Raw genomic sequence first — 25524 nt, forward strand, 5'->3', positions numbered from 1 at the left:
GTGAGTGGCGGCAACAACGTGGTGCGACGGGGGTGGTAGTGGTGGCGGGTGGCGATTGTGGTCAGTGGTGGTGATGATTGGTGAGAGATAAATAAAAAAAATTAAAGGATGGATAAACTAAATTTAAGATTTTAGAAGGAATGTAATGACTTAAACAATGAGTGATTCTATTATCTTCATCAACAAAACTCTTTTTTTACTTTATTACAACACTTCGTTACTTCCCCTTTTATTTCTAAATATTAAATACTACCTTGAAGTAATAATGCTATTAATGGTCATAGACTAACAGTAACACAATAGTAAAAAGTAATGAAGATATAGTAAGTGATATTACTTTTTGTAAAAAGTTTATTAACGATAACAATTCAGTGAATCATAATCGATTGTAATCATTTCACATAAATATTTGTATTTTATTTCTCTCTCTTAGTCACAACTTATAGCTAAACTTTAGGAAACATGATTTTGAGATTTAGAAACAGAGAATTATCCCACAAAAGGCCAAACCCACACGATTTATGTCAAATTACGATTTCTACTTTTCTTAAGTGATAAAATTGTCCCTACTCATTCTTTCCAACAAAACAAGGGACATTTTGGTAAAGGCCTAACCAACCCATATCTATCTTATTTCCAACAAAACAAGGGACATTTTGGTAAAGGCCTAACCAACCCATATCTATCTTATAGTTCTTGTAATTCACAAATCAAACAACTAGGCATGATTTTTCTGTGTACAATATATTATTATATGTAGTTAAGAATACTTAATTTATATCAAATAATATACATGGTAATACACAAGACGATTAGACTACGTGTTACCCATAAAGCGTGATTGATCCAAGTTAGCACGTCGTGGCACCACTTTTGAAGGATTTGGGTCATGTCGGAGGCGTGAAATACCGCACATGAGGGGGTGTGGAGAGCTGGGCGTGATCTTAGTAACGTCTAACGAGGCAGGGAGGGAAGGCATGAAAGGCACATGGTGGGTTTAGTCAATGTGGCTCCAGTGTGGTGATGGTCACATCCCGGGCGTGGTTTCATAACACTTAGGTGCTGTTTCTTTTTTATGAAAAGCTCAGCTCAGGCTCTTCTGTCCGCGCCGCGCAGACATTGTCACGCGCAGACTGTTTGTTTTTCCAAAGACGTTTCATTAAAAAAACATCTGCGCGAGCTCTTCTTGGTGCAGACTTGGCCCAACCACTTCTAAAATCTTCTAAGGTTTGTAGAGGGTTAAACACCACCATCTACCACCACCGTCCATCATCACCACCATCACAGTTCACCACCACCGTCCACCACCCACCACCATCCACCACCACCACCACCGTCCACCCTCCTCCACCACCTACCACCGTCCGCCGTCCACCACCCACTACCGTCTATCACCACCACCACCATCCACCACCCATTACCATCGTCTACCACCATCACCGTCCACCACCCACCACCACCGTCCGTACCCCCACCAGTTTATTTTAGAAGTCTGCATACGTTAAAAAAAAACAGTCTTCTTCTTGCAAACTGCAGAGGTTTGGTCCACCTCTTCTTCTACACATATCTGCAGATGTGGTCCGCAGACTGCAGAGATTTTACCTCTTGAAAAACAAACAACACCTTAGGCTTATATTACTCGATAATCACATCTTTTCTTCTCTCTCGTCTAATATATCTAGTCAGATTCTCAACTTAAAATTTATCATATATTGAGATGGACTTTATATAAAATAGACAAGCTTCTTGACTCTTTAATGGTTATGACCAAAGATATGACACAATATGAGCTGATATCGTTTGAAATATTAAACGATTTGTCATCTAAAAAGAGAACATCGGTCCACCACACTTTTATCACGTTTAATATAATTTGGCTAGCAACGAACATGTAAACGTTATCCAATGATATTTTTATACATATGGCCATGAAATGGGCACAATGATTTGATCATTCATAAGCCATAATCTATAAACAAGATTTTAACATCATAAACTAGAAATTTCTTTCTTTTTTGAAAACAAAATCTTGAATTTGCACAGGTTACCAAGAAATCATTGTACTACTTTCCGAAGAAGTCAACAATTGTTCAAGATAACCATCCCCCAAGTCCTCAAAAACCACTAAATTCTTTTCTTCTGCCGAACAAACAACTTTTTTATTTTTTCGGCTCACCGGTCTCTTCCTCCTGGAGTAGCGTTTCTTCATCGTCACAACGGGCGAACACCCTTCTTCGAACCCATATTTCATCTCTTGCAACGACTCCTTCACTCTATCCGCAGGAAAGTTCAAAACAGCCGCGGTCCCTCTCATTGAAAACGCGGCTTGATCATAAGCCATGGCAGCCGCCTCAGCGCTATCAAACGTTCCAAGCCACACCCGAATTCCATGTCGAGTAGAATCTCTTATCTCGGCTGCGAATTTCCCCCACGGACGCCTTCTTACTCCCCTATAGGCCTTCTCCTTCTCGGGTTTCTCCAATTTGGAACCCGAGGTTACTTCTTCTTCTTTGACGGTTGAGGAATCGGATTCTGATGATTGATCAACTATTGTTGGGCCATGGTTGGCTGCCAACATGTCGAAAAGAAGCATTTCTTCGGAATCATTGAGATTAAACGGGAGCGAATTGTCGTGGAACAGGAGTTCATCCCATGATTCGGGCGAGTAATCAAAGGTGGGGTGGTATTGTTGGATGAAAGAATTGTCCTCCATTGACGTGAATTGTGATGGATTGAAGGATCAAAGAAAAGAGTGTGGCCTTTATATACTAGGATGATCTTGATGTTCTAGACACATTTGTTACTAAAAATGGTGTGATTGGTGGATTATTTAATGTTGTGTGTTTTAATAAATGTGATGGTTTTTTATTTCAAGTTGTAATATATTTCACTTTTAACTTTTAGAAAAAAGCCTGATTATTGTATGTAATTGTATTGGTTTCACGTGACACTAGTAGAAAAGTTTCGTGTTACATAATACTTGTTTTCTTTAATGTGTAATGTAATTATCCGGCACTTCAAAGAGTTAAGACTGATTCACCTAAGAGTATCAATTGTATTGTATTGGGTTGATGAGTTGGTTTGTTTCAGGGTGAATTCTTTAACCTATATATATATATATATATATAGGGTGGAGTTATTGTAAAAAAGACAAAAAGTGTGAGAAAGGTAAGAAATAATCTCAACCATTAGATCTAAATTAATTGAAAAGGGTAAGATTGTAAATTAATTAACAAATTCAAATATGGTAATCCTTGATTTAAGGATTTGGAGAGAGAAAAACCTGGATTTTAGGAATTATAACCGTCCATAAATATAACACCATTCAGATCATGTTCATACATGGTGTTTTAAATATAACACAATTCAGAAAATATAACACCATTCAGCACAAAAATAACACCATTTAGTACAAAAATAACACCATTCAGCAGTAAATAAAAAAAAACACCATTCAGTACAAAGAATATAACACCATTCAGTACAAAAATAACACCATTCAGCAAACAAAATAACACCATTCAATAAACAAAATAACACCATTCAAAAAAAAATAACACCATTCAGAAAAATAAAATAAACACCATTACTGAAAAGAAAAAACTAACACCATTCAGTAAAAAATAACACCATTCATCAGTAAAATAAAAATAAAAAAACTATTCAGTACAAAGAATGTAACACCATTCAGTACAAAAAAACACCATTCAGCAAACAAAATAACACCATTCAGTAAACAAAATAACACCATTCAGAAAATAAAATAAAACACCTCTGCATCATCTTCTTCACTTCCGGCACCACCACCACTGCCACTTCCGGCACCACCGCTGCCGATCCAGCACCACCACAACCGCCGCCGCTCGAACCACCACCACCGCCGCTGCCGCTCGCATCCGTCATCCGAATCAATAAACATGCAGCCCCGCTTCCGACCCCGTCTTTGAGATTGATGTTTTCAATAAACATGCAGCCGCTCGCATCCGTCATCCAAAATCAACAACGATCGTCTTCAACAACCGCTTCCGACACCGGCTTCCGATTGATGTTTAATCTTCCGATTCGTGGTGGTCTTGGAGTTGATAATGGAGAGAGAAATTCTGAACGTATGATAGAGAGAGATCTGGAGAGAGAGAGAAAGAAATTGTAGGGATTTTGATTTAGAAAATGGGGATAAAAAGACACAATTGCCCCTAGATATTTCAATTCAGTCCAAATTAATAAAAATATTTTACAATTTGGTCCCTATTATCTCAACCATTAGATCAAAGATCTAATGGCTGAGATTCTTTCTTACCTTTCTCACACTTTAGGCCTTTTTTACAGGATCCTCTACATATATATATATATATATATATATATATATAGGCCAGTTAATGTACATTACGGCTTAACATACGACCAGTACGACAGGTAATTATACACGTTCATTTCAAAATCACGCACGTTACTAAAAAAAAACCCAAATCACGCATGTTGAAAAACATTAATCACGCATGTTGAAAATATTAACCACGCATGTTATACCTATAATCACGCACGTTGTCGTATGTGATGTACGTTAAGCCGTAATGTATTTTACACTTTTTCTATATATGTATGGTGGGGTTCGGCTACAAAGTCCATTTTTCCTAAAAAGTTTACAAATTAGTCAGAAAACATCACAATTTCAGCTATAAACACACTCAAAACCTACAAATAACAGAGTGAAGCTTACTAAAACACCATATTCAAACCCTAACAGTCCATAAAAACTTCAAACACACCATCTTAGAACTATGAATATAAAACACAACATGATAATCAACATAAAACACACTAATGTTAGTCATTCGATAATTAAAGTCTTATCATCCAAAACACAAAACAAAACCCACAAATATGGTGTTTTAGTAATCTTCACTCTATTATTTGTGGGTTTTGAGTATGTTTTATGGTTGACATAATGGTGTTTTATGACTTTTTTACACTTTGTAGGAAAAAAGACTTTGTAGCCAACTCCTACCCTATATATATAGGGGACACATTATGAGAAAACTAATTTAAATGAGAAAACAAAAAAATTACCTAAAAAGCCTAAAAACATACATTTTTTTTTCCAAATTTTCCCTAAAACTCGCTATTTTTAATTATAAAAAAATAATAAAAATTACTACACATGTGTTTAATTTAAACGGTATTAACTTTTTCGTACATTGATATATTTTTTCTAGCTTACGCCCTAAAAGCGAATATTTTATTCTCTTTAATTTTAGTATAGCATTGATATAGAAAAAAAATGATATGTTACAAGATTAATAGTGTCTATGATGAGCAATAACTTAATACTTAACCGAAACCGAACTAAAACAGACGAAATCAAACTGAAATCAACCAAAAACTGCATTAACTGTTAGATGATTAACCGAAAACCGACTTAACCAAAAAATTCAGTTTTTTATACCCTCATTTAATCAAAATTAACCGAATCGAACCATTCATATTTTCATATATTTCCAGCTTTTATACCTGTGTCATGTATTTCATATTTTATACATTCATTTCATGTATTTATACTCCTGTTTCAAGTATTTATCCTTTCATTTCATGTATTTAAACCTTAATTTATGTATTTCTAAGCAAAAGTTTTAGCACAAGTTTGGTTTTGCCTATTAACCTAAATTAAAAAATCGAAAAAAATCGTTAACCTAACCAAATAAACCGAACTTGTTAACCGAAAACCAATTGGTTGATAAAATAGACCTAATGGATATCTTTGATTTTGGTTTCGGTTGAGGGTAATAGTTGAACCAACCGAACCATACACACCCTGACAGTATCTGTGTTATCCGCTGCATCACGCGTTGACTCTTCTAGTGTGTGTGTGTGTATATATATATATATATATATATATATATGTAGGGACCGGTTCAAATGAAAACCACCCCAGTTGCGAGAACCGTAGGAACTACTCTCCACTAATCAGACATTGACACATATACACTATTATTTTAAAACCCAAAGGTTAATTTAGTAATTTACTCAAAATGTCAAATCTCTCTCTGTCTCTCTCTGTCTTTAAAGTCTTCAGACTTTTTATCACATCATACCCCCAAAATTGAAATCCCTAAGACTGCGGGGTATGGTGGGGCTTGGGTTGGGCATGGGTTGGGGCAATTGCTGACACGTGGATGTTAACCCAAACCCAAGTTTTAATGGGGTATGGTGGGGCTTGGGTTGGGCGTGGGTTGGGCCGGCGTGGCCTAGCCACATCATCATTTTTTTTAATATATATTTAAATTAATTAAAAACATAAAAAAACATATTTTTTTTAAATACATAAACAAACATAATAATTATTAAAATAAAAAACAATCATTCTTCGTCATCTTCGTCGGTTTCGAACCCAGGAATCGTTGAAACATGTTCCACCAAATCAGATCGAAGGTTGTGATGTATATCCCTTGACTTGATCCAAAATTCATTAACCGCTTTATCTTGGTCTGTTACGTTACCTGGTTGGGAATCATCGTCATCATAGTGGGTAACGACCGCTCTACCTTCGTCCTCCAAAATCATGTTGTGAAGAATGATACATGTGTACATCACGTTTCCAATCTGATTCTTGTCCAATAGTCGACAAGGCATTTGTAATATTCGCCACCTTTTCTTCAAAACACCGAATGCTCGCTCGACGTCTTTACGTGCAGCCATCTGTACCCTATTAAACTTTAATCTCTTTGGATCTGTCGTATCGTGTTTTGTGAATGATTTTACAAAAACCCCCCACTCTGGGTAAATCCCATCAACTAGGTAGTACCCATACAAGTACTCAACCCCGTTTACAAAGAAAGTTCCTTTGGGTCCTATACCATTTATTCGATCATTGAAAAGGGGCGAGTGGTTTATGATGGTGATATCATTATGTGAACCTGGCATACCGAAGAACGCATGCCATAACCAAAGATCTTGGGACGCAACCGCTTCAAGCATGATGGCTGGACTCCCGTGAAATCCACTCGTGTGAGCGCCTTGCCATTGGGTAGGACAAAGTTCCCAAGCCCATTTCATACAATCTAAACTACCTAGCATCCCGGGTAGCCCATGATAATCTGCGTGATGTTCCAATAATTGTTGCATGTCACTGAACGAGGGCTTTCTCAAATATCTTTTCCTATAGAGTTCTAGAATACACGAACAAAAGTTGTGAAGACTTTCTCTAGCTACACGTGCAGACATTTTTAAATAGTCATCCATAATGTCCGAACTATTGCCGTATGCTAACTGCCTAAGTGCGCCGTGACCTTTTGCCACGTAGTAAATCCTAATTGGCCGGTTACATCGGGTTTTTGTTGAGAATAAACATACTTCTCCTCAAGATCTCTAGATATCCTTAAAAATAAGTTTCTACTCATACGAAAACGACGCCTAAACATTTTTTCATCATACTTAGGTTCAGCTGAGAAGTAATCGCTTACCAACAAATCGTTAGCGGTAACCCGTTCACGAGCGATGTACCTTCTTCTGCGTTTAGGTTGTTGACTTTCTTCCTCCTCCTCTTCGTTTTCAACGATAACTTTCACCACCGTCGCGATCGTTTGTAGAAATATTTCCGCCCCATCGTCAGATGATGATGACGATTCAGTATAACTTGAAGAACTCATGGCGAGATTGTGTTTTATGTGTTTGATTTTGTGTGAGAAAAATGATAAATATTGTAAAGTATTTATAAAGGAAGAATTTTTTTTCTTTTTTAAAATAGCCCAACGGCTAACCTGGTTTGGCCATTCACAACCCGCCATGTCAGCTTGGCCAGACCGCCCCACGCCCGGCTTGAAACCCACGAAAAAGGGGCCACGCCCAAACCCATGCCCACCCGAGGTGGTGGCTTGGGCGTTTTCAGCCCACCCACGCCCAAACCCCCGCCCCATACCCCGCAGTCTAATCTCATCTCTCTCTCTCTCTCTCAAACTCATTCACCACCATCGTCTTCAAAATAATCAGATCTGAAACATGTTGCCAATCGGGTTGCCGACCCGGATGAACTCGCCGTCGCCATGCAGTTGATGAACTCGCCGCCGGAGTTGATGAACTCGCCGCCTCCTTTTCCATTAAAGTCTGAGATTGCCAAACAGATCTCGTTTCTCTCTCTCTCTCTTATCTCTCGAAAACCAGATCTCTCTCTCTCTCTTGCTCACTTACCGGTGGTGGTGGTTTTTGTGACTGGTTGTGATGGTGTGGGGCGGAGGTGGCGGGCGACGGTGTTGGTGGTTGTGGCGTTGGGGTTTGGCGGCGGCATTGGGGTTTGGTGGGGTAGAGGTGGGGGTGATGGTGGTTCCGGTGGCGCCGGTGGTTCTGGTGGTGCCGGTGGTGCGGAGACGTGGGGTTGGTTTTGCTGATTGATTTTTGGTATGAATCACAACTGTAATTTGTGTGTGATTCTTCTTCTTTCTGTGAGTCTTCCTCCCTTTGGACATTTTTTTTAATGGATAGATATGATTGATCTAATCTATTTTATTTTCTTATAACTTGTATATACATATGCAACGGATTTCTTGGTCGTGATTCTCTGAATCGATAGTTCTTGAGTTGATTTATTCTACTCTTCAAAGTGGGTCTAAATATTTGTTTCTTTCTGGAGTCCTTGTTGATAGTTGAAAAAAAAATTTATTGGCAGTGATAGTTCGAAACATGTTTTCCGACAATTGATGACGAGGGCGTGGCAAGTATGGTGGAGAGTAGCTTTTTGAACCTGCAACCCCACTTTACAGCCACGATTATTGGAAACTTTGAGCCAAACCCCGTTTTTTTCAAGATCCACACATGGTTTTGATTTTTGTTGTTGGTTTTTATATTTTTTTCAGTCGATAATGATAAGTTCAACTTATCTGAGACAGCTACTGAGTCGTGATTTTTGGGTGAGTTCGTTTGTTAAGATTCTCAAATTTCGTAAACCCGAAATAGGGGTCAGGGCGTAAAAAGATGGTTGGCGTAAAACAAAATTGTTTTCTGTAAAAAGTTATTGTAAAAAAAATTGTAATTTTTTTATTGGCGTAATTTTTTTTTTTTGTAAAAAAGTTTAAACCCGTAAAAAATTGTTTTTTGTAAAAAAATATAAAAAAATTGTTTTTTTTTTGTAAAACAATATGTTTTTTGTAAAAAAGTTTAAAACTGTAAAAAATTTTGGCGTAAAAAAAAATTTAAACCCGTAAAATAATGTTTTAAAACTGGGTCGTAAAAAAGTTTAAACCAGTAAAAAAATGTTTTAAAACCGGGTCGTAAAAAACGTTTTAAAACCGTAAAAAAATGTTTTAGAACCGGGTTATAAATAAAGTTTAAACCCGTAAAAAAAATGGAAAATTGGTTTTTAATAAACCAACGTTTGCCCCATTGGTAAATAATAATCCAACCTACAGAATTGGTATATAATAATCCTACCTATCAACATGTTGGTACTCAATGAACTTCCGTTAGTTTTTTTTTAACTGAAGTTAGTTTTTAAGTTTTATTTATTACACAAACAGTCCCTGTAGTTGTAATTTACTAGTTTTAACTATGAGTTAATAGCCAAAATGGTCCCTGAGGTTTGCTCTCTCTCCAAACACCCTTCTTTCTCTTCTCTCTCTCTCTCTCTCATCTCTGTCGAACACCACCACCACCACCGCACCGCCACCACCACCACCGCCACCACCGCACCGCCACCACCGCCATGGATGACTTGCTCTAAATGATCAAGTTTTATTTGTTAATTGTTCAATTTTCCTTCAAATAAAAGTAAAGTTATCTATAAAACTTCTAAGAACCCTTTGTCTATAAATGAAAAACCCGAGAGATCTCTAAATGATCATGTTTTATTTGTTAATTGTTCAATTTGATTTTGATATGAAACTTACGGACAATATTTTTTTTTCAGACCAATGATATGACAATAGTGCTGAAATTAATAAGCCATTAATATACGATATCATTTTTCAGACCATGGATGGGAATCTGTTGAAGCCTACTCTACGGAAGTCTTTCATGGCGGTGGTGGCGGTGCGGTGGTGGTGGTGGTGGCGGTGCGGTGGTGGTGGTGGTGGCGGTGCGGTGGTGGTGGTGGTGGTGGCGGTGCTGTGGCGGTGGTGGTGGTGGCGGTGCGGTGGTGGTGGTGTTCGAAAGAGATGAGAGAGAGAGAGAGAAGAGAAAGAAGGGTGTTTGGAGAGAGAGCAAACCTCAGGGACCACTTTGGCTATTAACTCATAGTTAAAACTAGTAAATTACAACTACAGGGACTGTTTGTGTAATAAATAAAACTTAAAAACTAACTTCAGTTAAAAAAAACTAACCGAAGTTCATTGAGTACCAACATGTTGATAGGTAGGATTATTATCTACCAATTCTGTAGGTTGGATTATTATTTACCAATGGGGCAAAAGTTGGTTTATTAAAAACCAATTTTCCTAAAAAAATTTGTTTTTTTTTTTTAAAAACCTGATTTGTATACCCGTAAAAAATTGTTTTTTGTAAAAAACTTTAAACCCGTAAAAGAATTTGTTTTTTTGTAAAAAAATCTAAAAAAACTGGTTTTTTTTGTAAAAAAAAAATGTGATTTGTATACCCTTTTAAAAAACTTAATTAAGACAAAAAGTAATAAAAACAATTAATACAATATGACAAAAAAGTAAATTCACTAAACTACCCTTATGACATTAAAATATTAAAAACATAATAAGACAAAAAGATTTTAAAATGTTTTTTTCTCTTTTAATATCAACCATCCATCACAAAAGATCAATGGTTGATAAGTGGTTCCTACGGTTCTCGCAACTGAAGGTGGTTTTCATTTTAATCCTTCCCTCTATATATATGAAAGGATTATCTTGAGAATAATAAATATTGCGAGAACTGTGAGAATAAATGAAAAAACCTGCGCAAACTTGCTCAAAAAAAAATCAAATTCAATTTTTTTACACTTATCATTATTATTCGAATAAAATATTAGAATTTCTATTAAACGTTTAAATTTACATGCATTCGTCAATAAAAAATATTTACATATGTGTAAGTTTGTCATTTACACTTGTGTAAATTTGTTATATGTAAAAAAATATTATAAGTGATTTTGAAAGAAGAAATATATTTTTTAAGTAAATTCTTTTTTATTTAAGATGGTGTTTGAATTAAAAAGAATAATTTTAATCGGTTCTTTTCATTATTCTCATCGCAATACACATATATTCATGTATGGTTGTTAAGGTTAACCTGATTTATAGAGGGTTGAGTTAACGGTGTGGGTGTAGATTTGTGGCGTTTAGGGCACTTTATGTTGCACACACCACATTGCACACGACGTTGTTATCGACATTGTTAAGTAGGCGGAAGGATTTTCACTTGCATGGAAGGGCAAGTGGGTGCAACGCGGCGTGCTTTTATTGGATGTGGTAATTAACCATTGCCCCCACAACTAGTAAAAAAATTAAAAATTTACTCCTCTTATATATATTACGCCACTTCTATTATTTTAAAACCATAATCTCTCAACCCACATATCAATTCTTCCATTACATGTCAAAACACCCTCTCAAAAACACTTCGAAATGCCGGTTATTCCATGGAGCGTATAAGAGGACATTGCGTTTTGCGAATCGTGGGTCGTGGCGGTGACCAACCACGAGGCTCGTCAACGGTGAGTACAACAACGATGGTGACTTCAAACACTAGGCGGCGTGGCAAAATTGAGGCGAGATTTGAGGCACTTGTCAACGGTGTGGACAATGATGATGGTGAGCTAAACAAAGACGACATCAACCAAGTCGCTTGCATAGCAGGTACGCTGGTGACTTCAAACACTACGCGGCATCGCAAATAATACGTTTTTTTGGTTAATATTTATGTTAACGTTTTATTTTAAATTATGTAATGTTTTTTTTTTTTTTTTTAAGTTATGTCTCGTTATTTTTTTAATTAGTATTAATTCGTTTTATTTAAATTTAAAACACCACGTCTTCACGCCCCAGGTCACATCGTCTGTTTTACCACCACACCACACTATGACGTGTGATCTACATGTCGTATAATGTCTCATCTTGAAGCCCCTACATACCGTTTGGTGTTAAAACTTGTTTAATTTTTTTTTTCGTATTCGGATTGTGTCGGGGATTGCTATGTGTCAGCTATTGCGTCTACGTTCAATTTCAGTGTATTAAATGCAGTAATATGCTGACATAAACTTTGTTTTGCAAGTTTTGTCACTATTAGCATGTTTTTTAGCGGCTGTGTAGGTATCTTGTGAGAATTTTATTGTGATTTAAACTGTGATAGAAATAATTATTTTTTAGTGTACAGTTAAACTAATTTAATTGTTTTTACTCTTAGATTAAAATAATCAACTTCCGTTGAAAATCTGTTCAAAATTTTAGAACAAATGTGCATGCACAAAATTATTAACTGAGTATTATGTTGTTTGTTTCTTAATTTTTTTAGGTTAATTTTGGTCAGAATATATTTCACCAAAAAACTTGCTAAGTTACATCAAAACAGAAGGTAAACGGGCAACAAGCTGTGCCGCTATCCATTTCTGAATTAATATTTTTTAAGTATAATAATAATAACTATTTTGAGAGAAAAAAAAACATCTAATCAAATTTATGGTTGTAGTTAGGTTGTAGTTAGAAATTTAGGATACAATGTGCTTGTTTCAATGATATTAAACTTCAAGTTGTTTTTTTTAACGAATTGTCAAAATGTAGAGACTAGGGTAAGATTAATATATAACCTAGTATGATAGACATGACATAGATGTGATCTAAACCAAATCTTAATGAAATATATAACATATACAAAGGGATTATTATATTTATATGATACTTTTAATACGGGTCGTATAGCCCTATATGACCCGTATAACACTCATTACAATTTCTCAGGTTAGTCATAGGCTGATACTCTCGTCACGTGTTAACCCTATACGCATTGTAGGGCTATACGATGCGTATTTGGTACGAGGTTAGATATTTGTCACTCAATAGTGACAGAAAGTGATGGATGTGAATATTACGTTAGCCCTATACGGATCGTATAGGGCAATACGACCCGTATTGGTATATGAAAAACAATTTCAATCTTCTACCTTTATAAACAACGAAGGAGACGGTGAAATATTCATTGTTTCTTCTTCGCTTCTTTCTTTGTTTTGAAAAACGATTCCACTATGTCTTGGCTTGATCTCAATTACGATTTTGGCGAGTCTCCCGGCAACAACACGAGCACGTTTATTGTGGAAAGCAGTGTGGTATAGTATTTGTTAACTTGTTTATGTGTTTTATTTATGAAATTCTTAACATGTAGTTGTTTTAGGAGGGGTCTGTTTTCCCTGATTCTTACGAGGGGAGAGTAAATGATGATCATGTGGAGGAGGTCGTGTCCGGCTTTTGTTCCCATGATAAGGAATCGTTGTTGTCAGATTTCAACGCGGTAAGTACTTATTTACTTATTTGTATTCGACGGTAAATTTATCTTTACCTTTTACCCGTTGGTTTTTTTAGTTTGTTGTGCCCCGGGAACCGTTGTTTCCAGATCTGAACGAGGTAAACATTTATTTATTTATTATTAAGAAGGCTTTAGACCCCCTGTTATCTTTTAACCGATGGTTTTTTTTTTTCAAGTTATTGTCCCTAGCGGTGACTATGGTTATGGGTGTCGGGATTATGAAGCCGGTTATGGTGCCTCGTACGGACAAGAAGACTATGGCAATAACTTTTTCGTTAGTGATGCCTCATGTGTACAACAAGACGTTGGTGAGCCTTCTTACATCGAAGAGTCATTGGGTGACGAGCAATCTGCTTACCCTGAACTTTTGTTCAAAACTGGTCAAATATGAATGATATATGTTTTGTTACTATAAATGTTGTATTTTTTTTGTTAAAAAATTATTATAAATGTTATATATATTTTTCGCTTAGGGTTTTATATCCGCAATGAGTTGGAACGTTGGGTAAAAACAAGGGATTTAGCCAACGGATACGTTATTGTTACTATACGGTCCAAGGATCATTGGATATGGCTCCAATGTTGTCGTAGCGACGGGCATGAGAATAATGCCACGGTTTAAGAAAACTGACGGGCACTTATGTGGTTTGTGTCGTTTTGTTATTGAAGTTGATTTTGTGGTGGATTGTTTTGAATGAGTTGCTTGAGGGCAAGCAACGGTTAAGTGTGGGGATGTGACGGGTGAACCGTAGGAGGATCTTTAAGTTGATTAAATAAGAAAGAAATTGATATATTTGATGTTTAAATTGGTGAATCCAGATGACTACGGCGAACTTGATGATTACAGGTTAAAGGAGCTAAGGAGGTGTAAAGAAAAAGCATGGAACAAACGGGAGCTTAAAACGGAAGGAATATGCAGCATAAATGAAGAAAATAATTTATTAGAATCGAAGAATTAAGAATATAACATGATAGAGGAAGAAATTACGAGAACGTGGGCGAAAACGACGAAGAAAACAGAGTTGAAACGAGAAAGTTACGAAGAAAACAAAATTGCTTAGCTGAAGCCTACCGTAGCTTACGGTAGCTACCGTAAGCTACGGTATACCCTGAAAAAAATTGATGCCGTAAGACAGTTTCTTGCCACCGTAGGCTTTTTGATGACCACCGTAAGCTACGGTAGCCACCGTAGCTTACGGTGGAGCCAGACGCAAAATGTGTAACTCCTTTTTATGGTTTGTGGGTTGTGACTCTTGGAGATCCTTATCATTATCTCTGTTTCAGAACTTGGTAGTGGCAAATTTAGGGTGACAAGACCATATTTTTGGGTGTTTCAATCATTACTTTTCCATCTCTGATCCATATGAACATCGGAATTGAAGTGGTGATCAACCGAACTATGTGTGGCTAAGTTCTTGTGTGTTTTCCCTCGGGCTGTAAGGTTTCGAACTAAATGTTTGTGACTGTTTATGTTATTACTGGGATAGTAGTTTAATCTTTTTGATTATGTTACTATGGTGTTTATGAGTTTGATTTGTAATTGTTTGTATTATTGAGTTTCATTTTCTGATCCATCAGTTCTTGGTGCCATAGGCAATCGAGATTTATTGGGAGGAATTCGGGGTTGGCTATACTAAACTGGTTATCGGGTGACTACCTTGCGTTTTTGTAATCCAAGTACTTAGTCCCCTTTTATCACAATCAAACACATATTCACGAACTATGTCTATGTAGTCCTTCCTAGATTAAACTTTCACATTAACATTCGTAGAAACTTGAAACCGGGGGAGAACATATTCTCTCATTTCTGAATTCGAAACTTGTTAAGTGATTTTAGTTAAACAAACCAATCAATCAAAACTTGAGATTACTTTTTCTGCATTTTAGCTTTAATTCTAGTAATTTGCAAACTGCTTAGATAATACATTTTCCACAAACTCCCTGTGTCCGATACTCATTTACCACTAGCTATTTAGTGTATTTAGATTATTTTTGAGCGAGTCTTCGACATCACGTCAAAAACCGGCAACAAAAAATGCGAATGCCCTTTTGTGGTGATAGGTTGTCTCGACCAAAGTCATCAAGCTTAGCGGATAGATTATCTGCACAAGCATTATACCCAGAAACATAACCACGACTGATGCGTGTGTAGTGTAATATAATTTAGATGTATATTTAAGCCCCTTTTTACACTTTTAGCCAAGTTTTAAATTTATAAAACACGATATTCACTAACACTAAACACACATATGGGCAAGTGCACCCATCGTGGACGTAGTATAGTGTTGGTAAGATACCGAGGTCGTCCAAGGACACAAGAGCTTTTAATACCGGTTTATCCTCAACGTCTAATCAAATCAAAAAGTTAGAAAAATGTTTTAAACTAAGAAAAATAAAAACTAACTAAATGCTGAAAAATAAAAATAAAATAAAAACAGATAGACAAGATGAATCACTTGGATCCGACACGTGTATTAGTATAACCTTTGATTATTTTCGCACTTTTGCACTTGTTTAAGAGATTATCTTAGTTATTGTAGTAGGCCCCTCTTTTGAAGGCGACGTTACCCTCAACCCAGTAGTTTGAGTCAGCAAGGATACAATCCTAAAGGGTCGGATTATTGAAAGATAATGAATTAAGTTATTAATGCAAATTGTGGTAGGCCCCGCTTTTGGCGGTGACGTTACCCTCGGCTAAGTAGTCTGAGTCAGCAGGGATACAGTCCTAAATAGCCGGGTTATAGTATTAATAGTAGTTAACTTATGAGGGGGTCAAAGAGTTTGGATCCCCGCCATCCAATACCTATGGGCATTGAAGGAGATCCTACTAAATTTGACCCAGGTCCCAAGCAGGACCTCTAAACGCTGAACAAGGGCAAGACCCTTACCAAACCGTTCCCTTAACCCCCGACCAGGTAGCCAACATACCTCTATATAGACCGTGGAGATATGAATGGTGAAAATCTTTTATTTTATATAGACAGTAAAATAACGCCAAGACACCACGGACAAACGATAAGGAAAGATCACCTTCAACATAAGCAACTAGTTATTAAAGTCATTAATACAAAACCAAATAAAAAGTGCAAAAGATTAAAAATAAAAAGTATTATACTAAACACTTGTCTTCACCAAGTGATGTAAGAGACTTAGGCAAACATGGCCTTGATTGTCAAGAACTCTTACGATCAATCTTGGATCCCGAGACGACTCACACACTCTACGATGGACAATGGATGATGGTGGTGGATGATGGTGTTATGGTGGTGGTGGGTGGTGGATGAGGTGTGAGAGAGGTGGTGTGCCAAGGGATGAGAGAGAATGAAGCCAAGCTCCTCTATTTATAGGCTGAACAGAAGGCTGGACACGGCCCCGTGTCCGCTGGACACGGCCCCGTGCCCGCCTGACACTCTCTCTCCTCATTAATTGTAATTGCGAATTACAATTAATGCGCCTGCTGTACTTTCACCACGCCCCCGTGCTCGCTGGACACGGCCCCGTGGTGGGCAATGGAAGCTTCTACTGGTTTGTCTTTTCTGCTGCTTCCTGGGCACGCCCCCGTGTTCGCTGGACACGGGGCGTGTTCAGACTCTGTTTCTTCTCCTTTGCCTTGGGAGATGCCGTTGAGGGTCCGGGCAGTCCACTTTTGTTCCTTTTCTTGTATTTATGGTAGAATTAGCTGTCTTTTTGCTTCTTTTGTGATTTTGAGCTCATTTCATCCTGAAAATACAAAAGGAAGACAAAAACACTCTTTTTCCAACATTAGTACTTAAAAAGGGTTAGTTTTATGCCTTAATTGATGTGATTTATATGTTGCATTTTACACACATCAAATACCCCCACACTTGAACTTTTGCTTGTCCTCAAGCAAAACTCTTTAAATGTGGCTTACACTCCCAAATGGAATAGGTAGAAGAGAAGTTTTTTAGCTTGTCCTAGAGTGTCGAGAATCCAAGGTTTTCATAGGTTTTATTTTTATTTATTTACAATCCTATTCGTTATGATTTATTTTGAACTTTTCATAAGATGAATTACTTATTTGGGCATAGCATGCCTTATTAAAATTCCATTTATATACAAGTTCACATACCTCACGGGAGATCACTCAACACTCGGCCGAAGGTGTATATTTTAGTGAATCACTCGAGAGCGGCACGGAACTTACGTCTTCCATAGGCTTGCCAAGCAATCAATCCTCCTCCTTTTTAACTTTTTACCTTTGTAAATATCAAGAGGACTTTTGGGTGAAGGCTTGGGTTTAAAGGTGGGTGGTTGGTTAGTGGTTAGTAAAAAGGGCGAAAATCGTAACAAGCGTCGGTTTTCGTGAAGTACCTTATTTTTAGTGACTTTTTATTTTGAAGTATTTCTCCAAACAAGCTTTTATAGCTTTTGTTTGTTTTTGACTTCATCATCATATATATATATATATATATATATATATATATATTTGGTAGTCACATAAAAAGGTGAGTTTACGAAAAAGCGAACTTGTTACTAAAATAAAAAAAATAAAAAGGTTTTTGGTGGGTAAAAAGGGTTTTGGGGTAATGAAATGAAAAGGTTTAGGCTCAAAGGGGCTATCTAGGGGGATTTTGGGTAGGTAAAAAAAATGAAAAATAATGGTTTTGAAAGAAAAATGGTTAGTCCTAATGCCTCCATCATTTACTTACTTGGGTTTAAGTTGGTAAGGACCGGGAATGTATCGTCGTGGCAAGTTCTAGATTTGTAAGGACCGAGCGGCTATTCACACAAGAAACGAAAAATGAGCATTTAATCTAAATATGTGTATTTTTATGCTCAATAAAGGCTCAAAACTCACTTTTGTGGGAATGGGTTTTTAATGTGACCAAGCATATACGAATTTTAAACTAGACTTGTTATACCGTTTCATAATTTTCTTATGTTGGTTCCTTTTTTATCACGACGCTATCGGTTGTAAACTTGTAAAAATATAACCTTTTTAGAACTTGTTATTCCCAACTTAAACTAAGACAAGTAAATAAAAAAAAATGAAAAAGTTTTTGAAAAAATTTGGGGTGTTTAGCGGTTCCAATAGAGTTTTGTGTAAGGCTTGTGTTTAGGATTTTGCAAAATTTCAAGGTTTTAGCATCCCCCCCACACTTAAATTACACATTGTCCTCAATGTGTCCAAAAATAGGGTTTTTGGTTGATTAGAATGTATAAAAGTGGGTTAAAAAGCAAAGATTTATGTTACTGGCATCCTGGACACGGCCCCGTGTTCACCGGGCACGGCCCCGTGGTCAAGTGCCAGTAACAAAAATTACAGAATTGAAACAGAAGCCTGGACACGGGGGCGTGTCCGCTGAACACGGCCCGTGTCCAGTTACCTGAACTGGGTGATTTCCTTGCAGGGGCTCAGCACGGGGCCGTGTTGGTTGGGCACGGCCCGTGTTGAGCCTTCTGTGATGGAGATTTTTGTCGGGTTGCTCTGTTCTTCGTGCATGGTTCCATTTTTCTCGTTCCCTTTTTCATCCATTACCACCATGAGTGTGTTTTATTCTGCAAAAACTAAAAGATTAAACTAAACTAAACTAAGGATAGATCCGCGGAATGCCTCCGTGGTGCGCCACGTTTATAAGGGTCCTTGGCTAGACCCGATTCCCGGTTATATGTCTTCTGAGTGGAGTGCCTTGCTTCCCAAGTTACACCGTCGGAGAGCGGCATCCAAGCTCGAATCAATAACCTTCATGTAATTGACTGGGTCGTCGTCCTCTATTTTCTTCCCAACTCCGAACTTCACCTCATCGTCCCCATACCTCAAAGTCAGTGTCCCGTCATTCATGTCTACCACTGCTTGTGCTGTGGCAAGGAAGGGTCTCCCTAGGATAAGGGGGACCTCGGTGTCTTCCTCCATGTCGAGTATGACAAAGTCAACTGGATAAACGAATCTGCTTACCCTACCAAGACATTCTCGATGACACCTTGTGGGAACTTGACTGATCGATCAGCGAGTTGTATGCTTATTTTTGTAGGGCTCGTGGTTCCCAAGCCAAGCCTTTTGAACATCGATGAGGGCATGAGGTTAATGCTAGCCCCTAAGTCGGCCAAGGCATTGCGAACGGGTGATTCCCCTATTGAGCATGGGATCGTGAAACTTCCGGGATCGATTTTCTTTTGGGGTAGTTTATTGAGTACGAGGGCAGAGCATTCTTCGCCTAAATTAACTAATTGCAAATTTTCAATTTTCTTTTTATGTGTAAGGAAGTCCCTCATAAATTTAGAGTATTTGGGCATTTGGGTTAGGACTTCGATAAAAGGAATATTGACATGCAATTGTTTTAACAGACTTTCGAATTTTGCGAATTGCTCATTGGTCTTTTGACGAATTAACCTACCGGGGTACAGAACTCGAGGAGCCTTGGTAGGCTCTGGTGATGGGGGAGAGTTCTTTTCCTGCAGATGTGTTGGCATTGTTTCTTCCGTTGGTGGAGGTACTTCTGCAGGCCCCACGGTGCGGTTTCGTAGTGTGATGAGGTGAACTTGCGCCTTTGGGTTTGTTTCGGTATTGCTAGGTAATGCGCCTTGCGGTCTCTCGGAAAAATTTTGTGCTAGTTGATTTATTTGTTTTTCTATGTTTTGAATGCTAGCTTGTTGATTCCTAAAATTAGATTCTAATTGTAGAAATCTTTCCGAGTTTTTCTTATCAGTGTCAGAGACGAGGCGAGATATAGTATCTTCGAGCCTTTCTCGTCCACCTTGTTGTTGAGTGAAATTTTGTGACTCATTTCTTGATTGCTGAAAGTTTGTTCGTTGGGTTTGTTGGTTACTACTATTGCCGGTTTCCCTCCAACCAAGGTTTGGGTGGTTTCGCCATCCTTGGTTGTAAGTTCCCGTTGGAGGACCCGACGGCCTAGGTCTATTATCAATGTAGTTTACCATTTCTTGTTTATCGTCCGTTTCTTTCATGCAACTCCAATTTTCATGTGACCCACCACACCCTTCACAAGCCATAACCGAGACTGTTTTTGTCATTTCTAATTTTTTTATTTTTGAAGAAAGGGCCTCGATTTGGGCTTGTAAAGAGGTGCTTTCGTCGACCTTATGGGCGCCCGGGGTGATAGACTTATTTCCCCGGGGAGTGTGCCATTGAAAATTGGTTTGAGCAATTTCCTCAATCTGATTATATATTTCGTGTGGGCGTCGATTACCTAAAAGTCCCCCGGAGCTAGAATCAAGTGTCTGCCTAGTGTGTGGCAACAATCCATTGTAGAAAGTGGATACTTGTTGCCATATTGCGAGGCCGTGATGGGGACACTTGCGTAATAGCTCCTTGAACCTTTCCCATGTTTCATATAAGGATTCCCCGTCCTCTTGTGAGTATGTATTAATTTCAGCCATTAATTTAGCAGTTTTAGAAGGAGGGAAATACTTATATAGAAACTTTTGGGCTAGTTCATCCCAGGTGTTTACCGATCCAGCTGGGAGGGTGTTGAGCCAAGCTTTCGCTCGGTCTTTTAGTGAGAATAGAAACATACGGAGGCGGATGGCGTCGTTTGATGCTCCATTGATCCGAAAGGTATCACATATTTCTAAGAAATTAGTTATATGTAGATGAGGATCCTCGTCCGCAAGCCCGTGGAAGGTTGCGGAGTTTTGGAGCATTTGTATCAAATGCGGTCGAAGTTCGAAGTTATTGGCTTCGACATTCGGAGCATTGATAGCGGCGCCTAGATTACCTACGGTGGGCCGTAGATAATCCATAAGGGTACGTTGGTCCGCCATTGGGGGTGGATCACCCGAAACCTTCTCTTGGTTTTTTGCTTTTAACCTTTTTCTAAGAAAGCGTTCGGGTTCTTCTAGCGGTTCCTTTATGTCTTTATTGGAACTGGAGCTCATACACTACGTGAGGACGGCGTCGGGTTCCGAGTCCTGCAATAAAAACAGAAAAGAACGTTGGTCAGAAGGTTCACCACGGCCCCGTGTTGAGCGAACACGGCCCCGTGGTCGGAATTACAGTGATTGTTTTTCAGATCCCAGTTACTGGAAGTTGGACACGGCCCCGTGTTGCACCGGCACGGCCCCGTGGTCAGCCTTCTGTAACTTGAAAAACAAAAACTGCCAGTAATGTTGCTGAGCACGGCCCGTGTCCGACCAGGCACGGCCCCGTGCTGAGCTCTGCAGAAGCTGAAAATCTAAAAAAAAATCCTAAAAAAATTAAAGAAAAATAAAAATATGATTAGGCCGTTGATTCCTAACTTTCTTAAAATCCTTGTGTCCCCGACAACGGCGCCAAAAACTTGATGCGTGTGTAGTGTAATATAATTTAGATGTATATTTAAGCCCCTTTTTACACTTTTAGCCAAGTTTTAAATTTATAAAACACGATATTCACTAACACTAAACACACATATGGGCAAGTGCACCCATCGTGGACGTAGTATAGTGTTGGTAAGATACCGAGGTCGTCCAAGGACACAAGAGCTTTTAATACCGGTTTATCCTCAACGTCTAATCAAATCAAAAAGTTAGAAAAATGTTTTAAACTAAGAAAAATAAAAACTAACTAAATGCTGAAAAATAAAAATAAAATAAAAACAGATAGACAAGATGAATCACTTGGATCCGACACATGTATTAGTATAACCTTTGATTATTTTCGCACTTTTGCACTTGTTTAAGAGATTATCTTAGTTATTGTAGTAGGCCCCTCTTTTGAAGGCGACGTTACCCTCAACCCAGTAGTTTGAGTCAGCAAGGATACAATCCTAAAGGGTCGGATTATTGAAAGATAATGAATTAAGTTATTAATGCAAATTGTGGTAGGCCCCGCTTTTGGCGGTGACGTTACCCTCGGCTAAGTAGTCTGAGTCAGCAGGGATACAGTCCTAAATAGCCGGGTTATAGTATTAATAGTAGTTAACTTATGAGGGGGTCAAAGAGTTTGGATCCCCGCCATCCAATACCTATGGGCATTGAAGGAGATCCTACTAAATTTGACCCAGGTCCCAAGCAGGACCTCTAAACGCTGAACAAGGGCAAGACCCTTACCAAACCGTTCCCTTAACCCCCGACCAGGTAGCCAACATACCTCCATATAGACCGTGGAGATATGAATGGTGAAAATCTTTTATTTTATATAGACAGTAAAATAACGCCAAGACACCACGGACAAACGATAAGGAAAGATCACCTTCAACATAAGCAACTAGTTATTAAAGTCATTAATACAAAACCAAATAAAAAGTGCAAAAGATTAAAAATAAAAAGTATTATACTAAACACTTGTCTTCACCAAGTGATGTAAGAGACTTAGGCAAACATGGCCTTGATTGTCAAGAACTCTTACGATCAATCTTGGATCCCGAGACGACTCACACACTCTACGATGGACAATGGATGATGGTGGTGGATGATGGTGTTATGGTGGTGGTGGGTGGTGGATGAGGTGTGAGAGAGGTGGTGTGCCAAGGGATGAGAGAGAATGAAGCCAAGCTCCTCTATTTATAGGCTGAACAGAAGGCTGGACACGGCCCCGTGTCCGCTGGACACGGCCCCGTGCCCGCCTGACACTCTCTCTCCTCATTAATTGTAATTGCGAATTACAATTAATGCGCCTGCTGTACTTTCACCACGCCCCCGTGCTCGCTGGACACGGCCCCGTGGTGGGCAATGGAAGCTTCTACTGGTTTGTCTTTTCTGCTGCTTCCTGGGCACGCCCCCGTGTTCGCTGGACACGGGGCGTGTTCAGACTCTGTTTCTTCTCCTTTGCCTTGGGAGATGCCGTTGAGGGTCCGGGCAGTCCACTTTTGTTCCTTTTCTTGTATTTATGGTAGAATTAGCTGTCTTTTTGCTTCTTTTGTGATTTTGAGCTCATTTCATCCTGAAAATACAAAAGGAAGACAAAAACACTCTTTTTCCAACATTAGTACTTAAAAAGGGTTAGTTTTATGCCTTAATTGATGTGATTTATATGTTGCATTTTACACACATCAACGACCCTGCTGAACATCTTGAGGGTTACGCGTATGCCAAAAGACTTCTTCCTAATGAGTTTAGACTGGTATAGGTGCTGACAAATCAAGACATACAGCCACATACAATCTGGAAAGCCGCAACCAAATAGAATCCTGAATACAAATGTGTTCCGAAGGACAAACACAACGCTCGCCAAAAGATTAGGGCCTCAAAGTTCGATTAAAAAACGACTCCTATGGAGATACTGGAACAAATCCTCCAGGAGAAAAAGATGACCTATTACATACAGGCGGAACCTTCCACCAATGTCGTTGAGAATATATTTTTCTGTCACGACAATTCCTTTGAAATATGGAAGGCATTCCCACATGTGCTTATGATCAACGCGACCTACAAATCTTACATGTACAATCTTCCATTTTTGCAAGTTGTGGGTATGACATCGACAAACCAAACCTTTTGTGTTGCGCATGCATTTCTTTCAAACGAGCAGGAAGCTACGTACCTGTGGAACTTGGAGAGGATCAGGTCTATGTTACACGAGTGTATGGAACCGCGTGTAATTCTTACGGATAGAGACCAAGCATTGATAAACACGTGTAAAAAAATATTTCCTTCTGCACATAGATATCTTTGTAGGTTCCACATCTTACATAATATCGTCAAACACTACAAGAATTTCTTTACTCAACCAGATTGGGAGGACTTTATTCTTCAATGGAAAATAGTGTGCGATTCTCCTAACGAGGAGTTATACCATTATAACCTCACCAACCTTCATAGACACCTTCTCAATCAACAATGTAAATGTACGTTTCCTTTTAAGTTTATACAATCATTTAAATAGATACATAATTTGAGTATGTTTATATTTTTTAAGATGTTTTTGATTACCTGTGGGATAACAGGTAAACACATCCCGATATAAATTTGTATCTGCATGAACCAATCAAACGGTAACCTTTGACCAAAATAGGACAAATAGAGCTAAAGGCGCACATGCTGCATTAAAAAACAACTTACTACACCTAAATGCAATCTGGAAACCCTGGTGAAAAAGGTGGACACCTTGGTATTAAAACAATACACAAAAATAAAGAAATGTTTGGAAGAAAGTAGCACCAAGGGAATCAACCACCACCTTGAGATTCCTTTGTTTCGCTACCGACTTTGTAAAGTTTCCATCCATGCTCTAAACCTACTAGAAAACGAGCTAACACGGAGCCTATGCACGCTTCGGTCATTTGGATCAACATGTGGCTGCCATCTGTACTAGGGTTGCGGGTTGTTATGTGCCTCTCGTTTGGAGAGATTGCAAAATAGAGGTACTTATTAGCTTATTTCAAGATTTATTACATTAATTTAATATGCCCGTGCAATGTTTTTTTTTTTGTTAACAGAAGGCATTATTGAGCTCTATGATATAGACATTTTCTGGAGAAAACTTGAGCTGAATCCATCAACAATTGATGATGAAGTCGTTTGTGACAACCTGTAAGACCCTATTCACGATTTGACCTAAAACGACGCAGCGGAAAATGAACTGTAAAATTTCTTTCTTACAACTACTCTAACATACTTAAATACCGTTTAGGTCAACCCTTCTAACATAAATACAGTATTCATCATTTATTTAATGTAACCATGTTAAAAAATGATTACAAACAACATGACCGCTTTCCCGTACAATCCATGATCTTCAACTTGATCCTCGTTCACTTGTCCATCATGAATATCTGACTAACCTGCGGTCACCATAATAACCAACACGTTAGTACATGGTAACATCATATATAATTTAATACATATATTTAAAAGGCTATATCACATTCTAACTACGTAAGGTATTCCATTGAAACATCCTCTCAATTTTATTTCCTCGAGTCCGACATCAATTCCTCGAGGGTTCGGCGTTCCCATACCTTCACTCCATTTATTTCATTCTTAATAGTAACATGGTTAGGAGTACGTAATCTCAAACATATAGAAAACCCACATCTTCACGTATATGTATACCAGTGATCTACAATCATTAGATTAAAACACGTGTATACACTTTCATATATCTAAGTACATTCATACGTATCTCATTCATTTGCACGTACATACAAGTTCACACGACTTACACACGCTACAGTTCCA

At 38.2% G+C, this 25524-nt stretch overlaps 1 protein-coding gene, 1 long non-coding RNA gene and 1 other non-coding gene across 3 annotated transcripts; 2 read left to right on the forward strand and 1 right to left on the reverse strand.

The window, feature by feature from the left end:
* Positions 1 to 1929: 1929 nt before the first annotated feature.
* LOC110878273 (ethylene-response factor C3) lies at positions 1930 to 2794 on the reverse strand. Its single transcript, XM_022126551.2, has one exon. It carries the CDS (start codon positions 2711 to 2713, stop codon positions 2045 to 2047), a length of 669 nt encoding a protein of 222 aa, XP_021982243.1. The 5' UTR covers positions 2714 to 2794; the 3' UTR covers positions 1930 to 2044.
* An 8326-nt stretch (positions 2795 to 11120) lies between these two features.
* Positions 11121 to 14848, forward strand: LOC110878272. The gene is made up of 3 exons (XR_004889771.1): positions 11121 to 13431; positions 13503 to 13544; positions 13623 to 14848. It is a non-coding gene; the product is annotated as an uncharacterized LOC110878272 (long non-coding RNA).
* Positions 14849 to 20704: 5856 nt separating this feature from the next.
* Positions 20705 to 20811, forward strand: LOC118482940. The gene has a single exon (XR_004869278.1). It is a non-coding gene; the product is annotated as a small nucleolar RNA R71 (small nucleolar RNA).
* Positions 20812 to 25524: the final 4713 nt, after the last annotated feature.

Source organism: Helianthus annuus, chromosome 1 (genome assembly GCF_002127325.2).
Source record: "Helianthus annuus cultivar XRQ/B chromosome 1, HanXRQr2.0-SUNRISE, whole genome shotgun sequence".
Taxonomy (NCBI): Eukaryota; Viridiplantae; Streptophyta; class Magnoliopsida; order Asterales; family Asteraceae; genus Helianthus; species Helianthus annuus.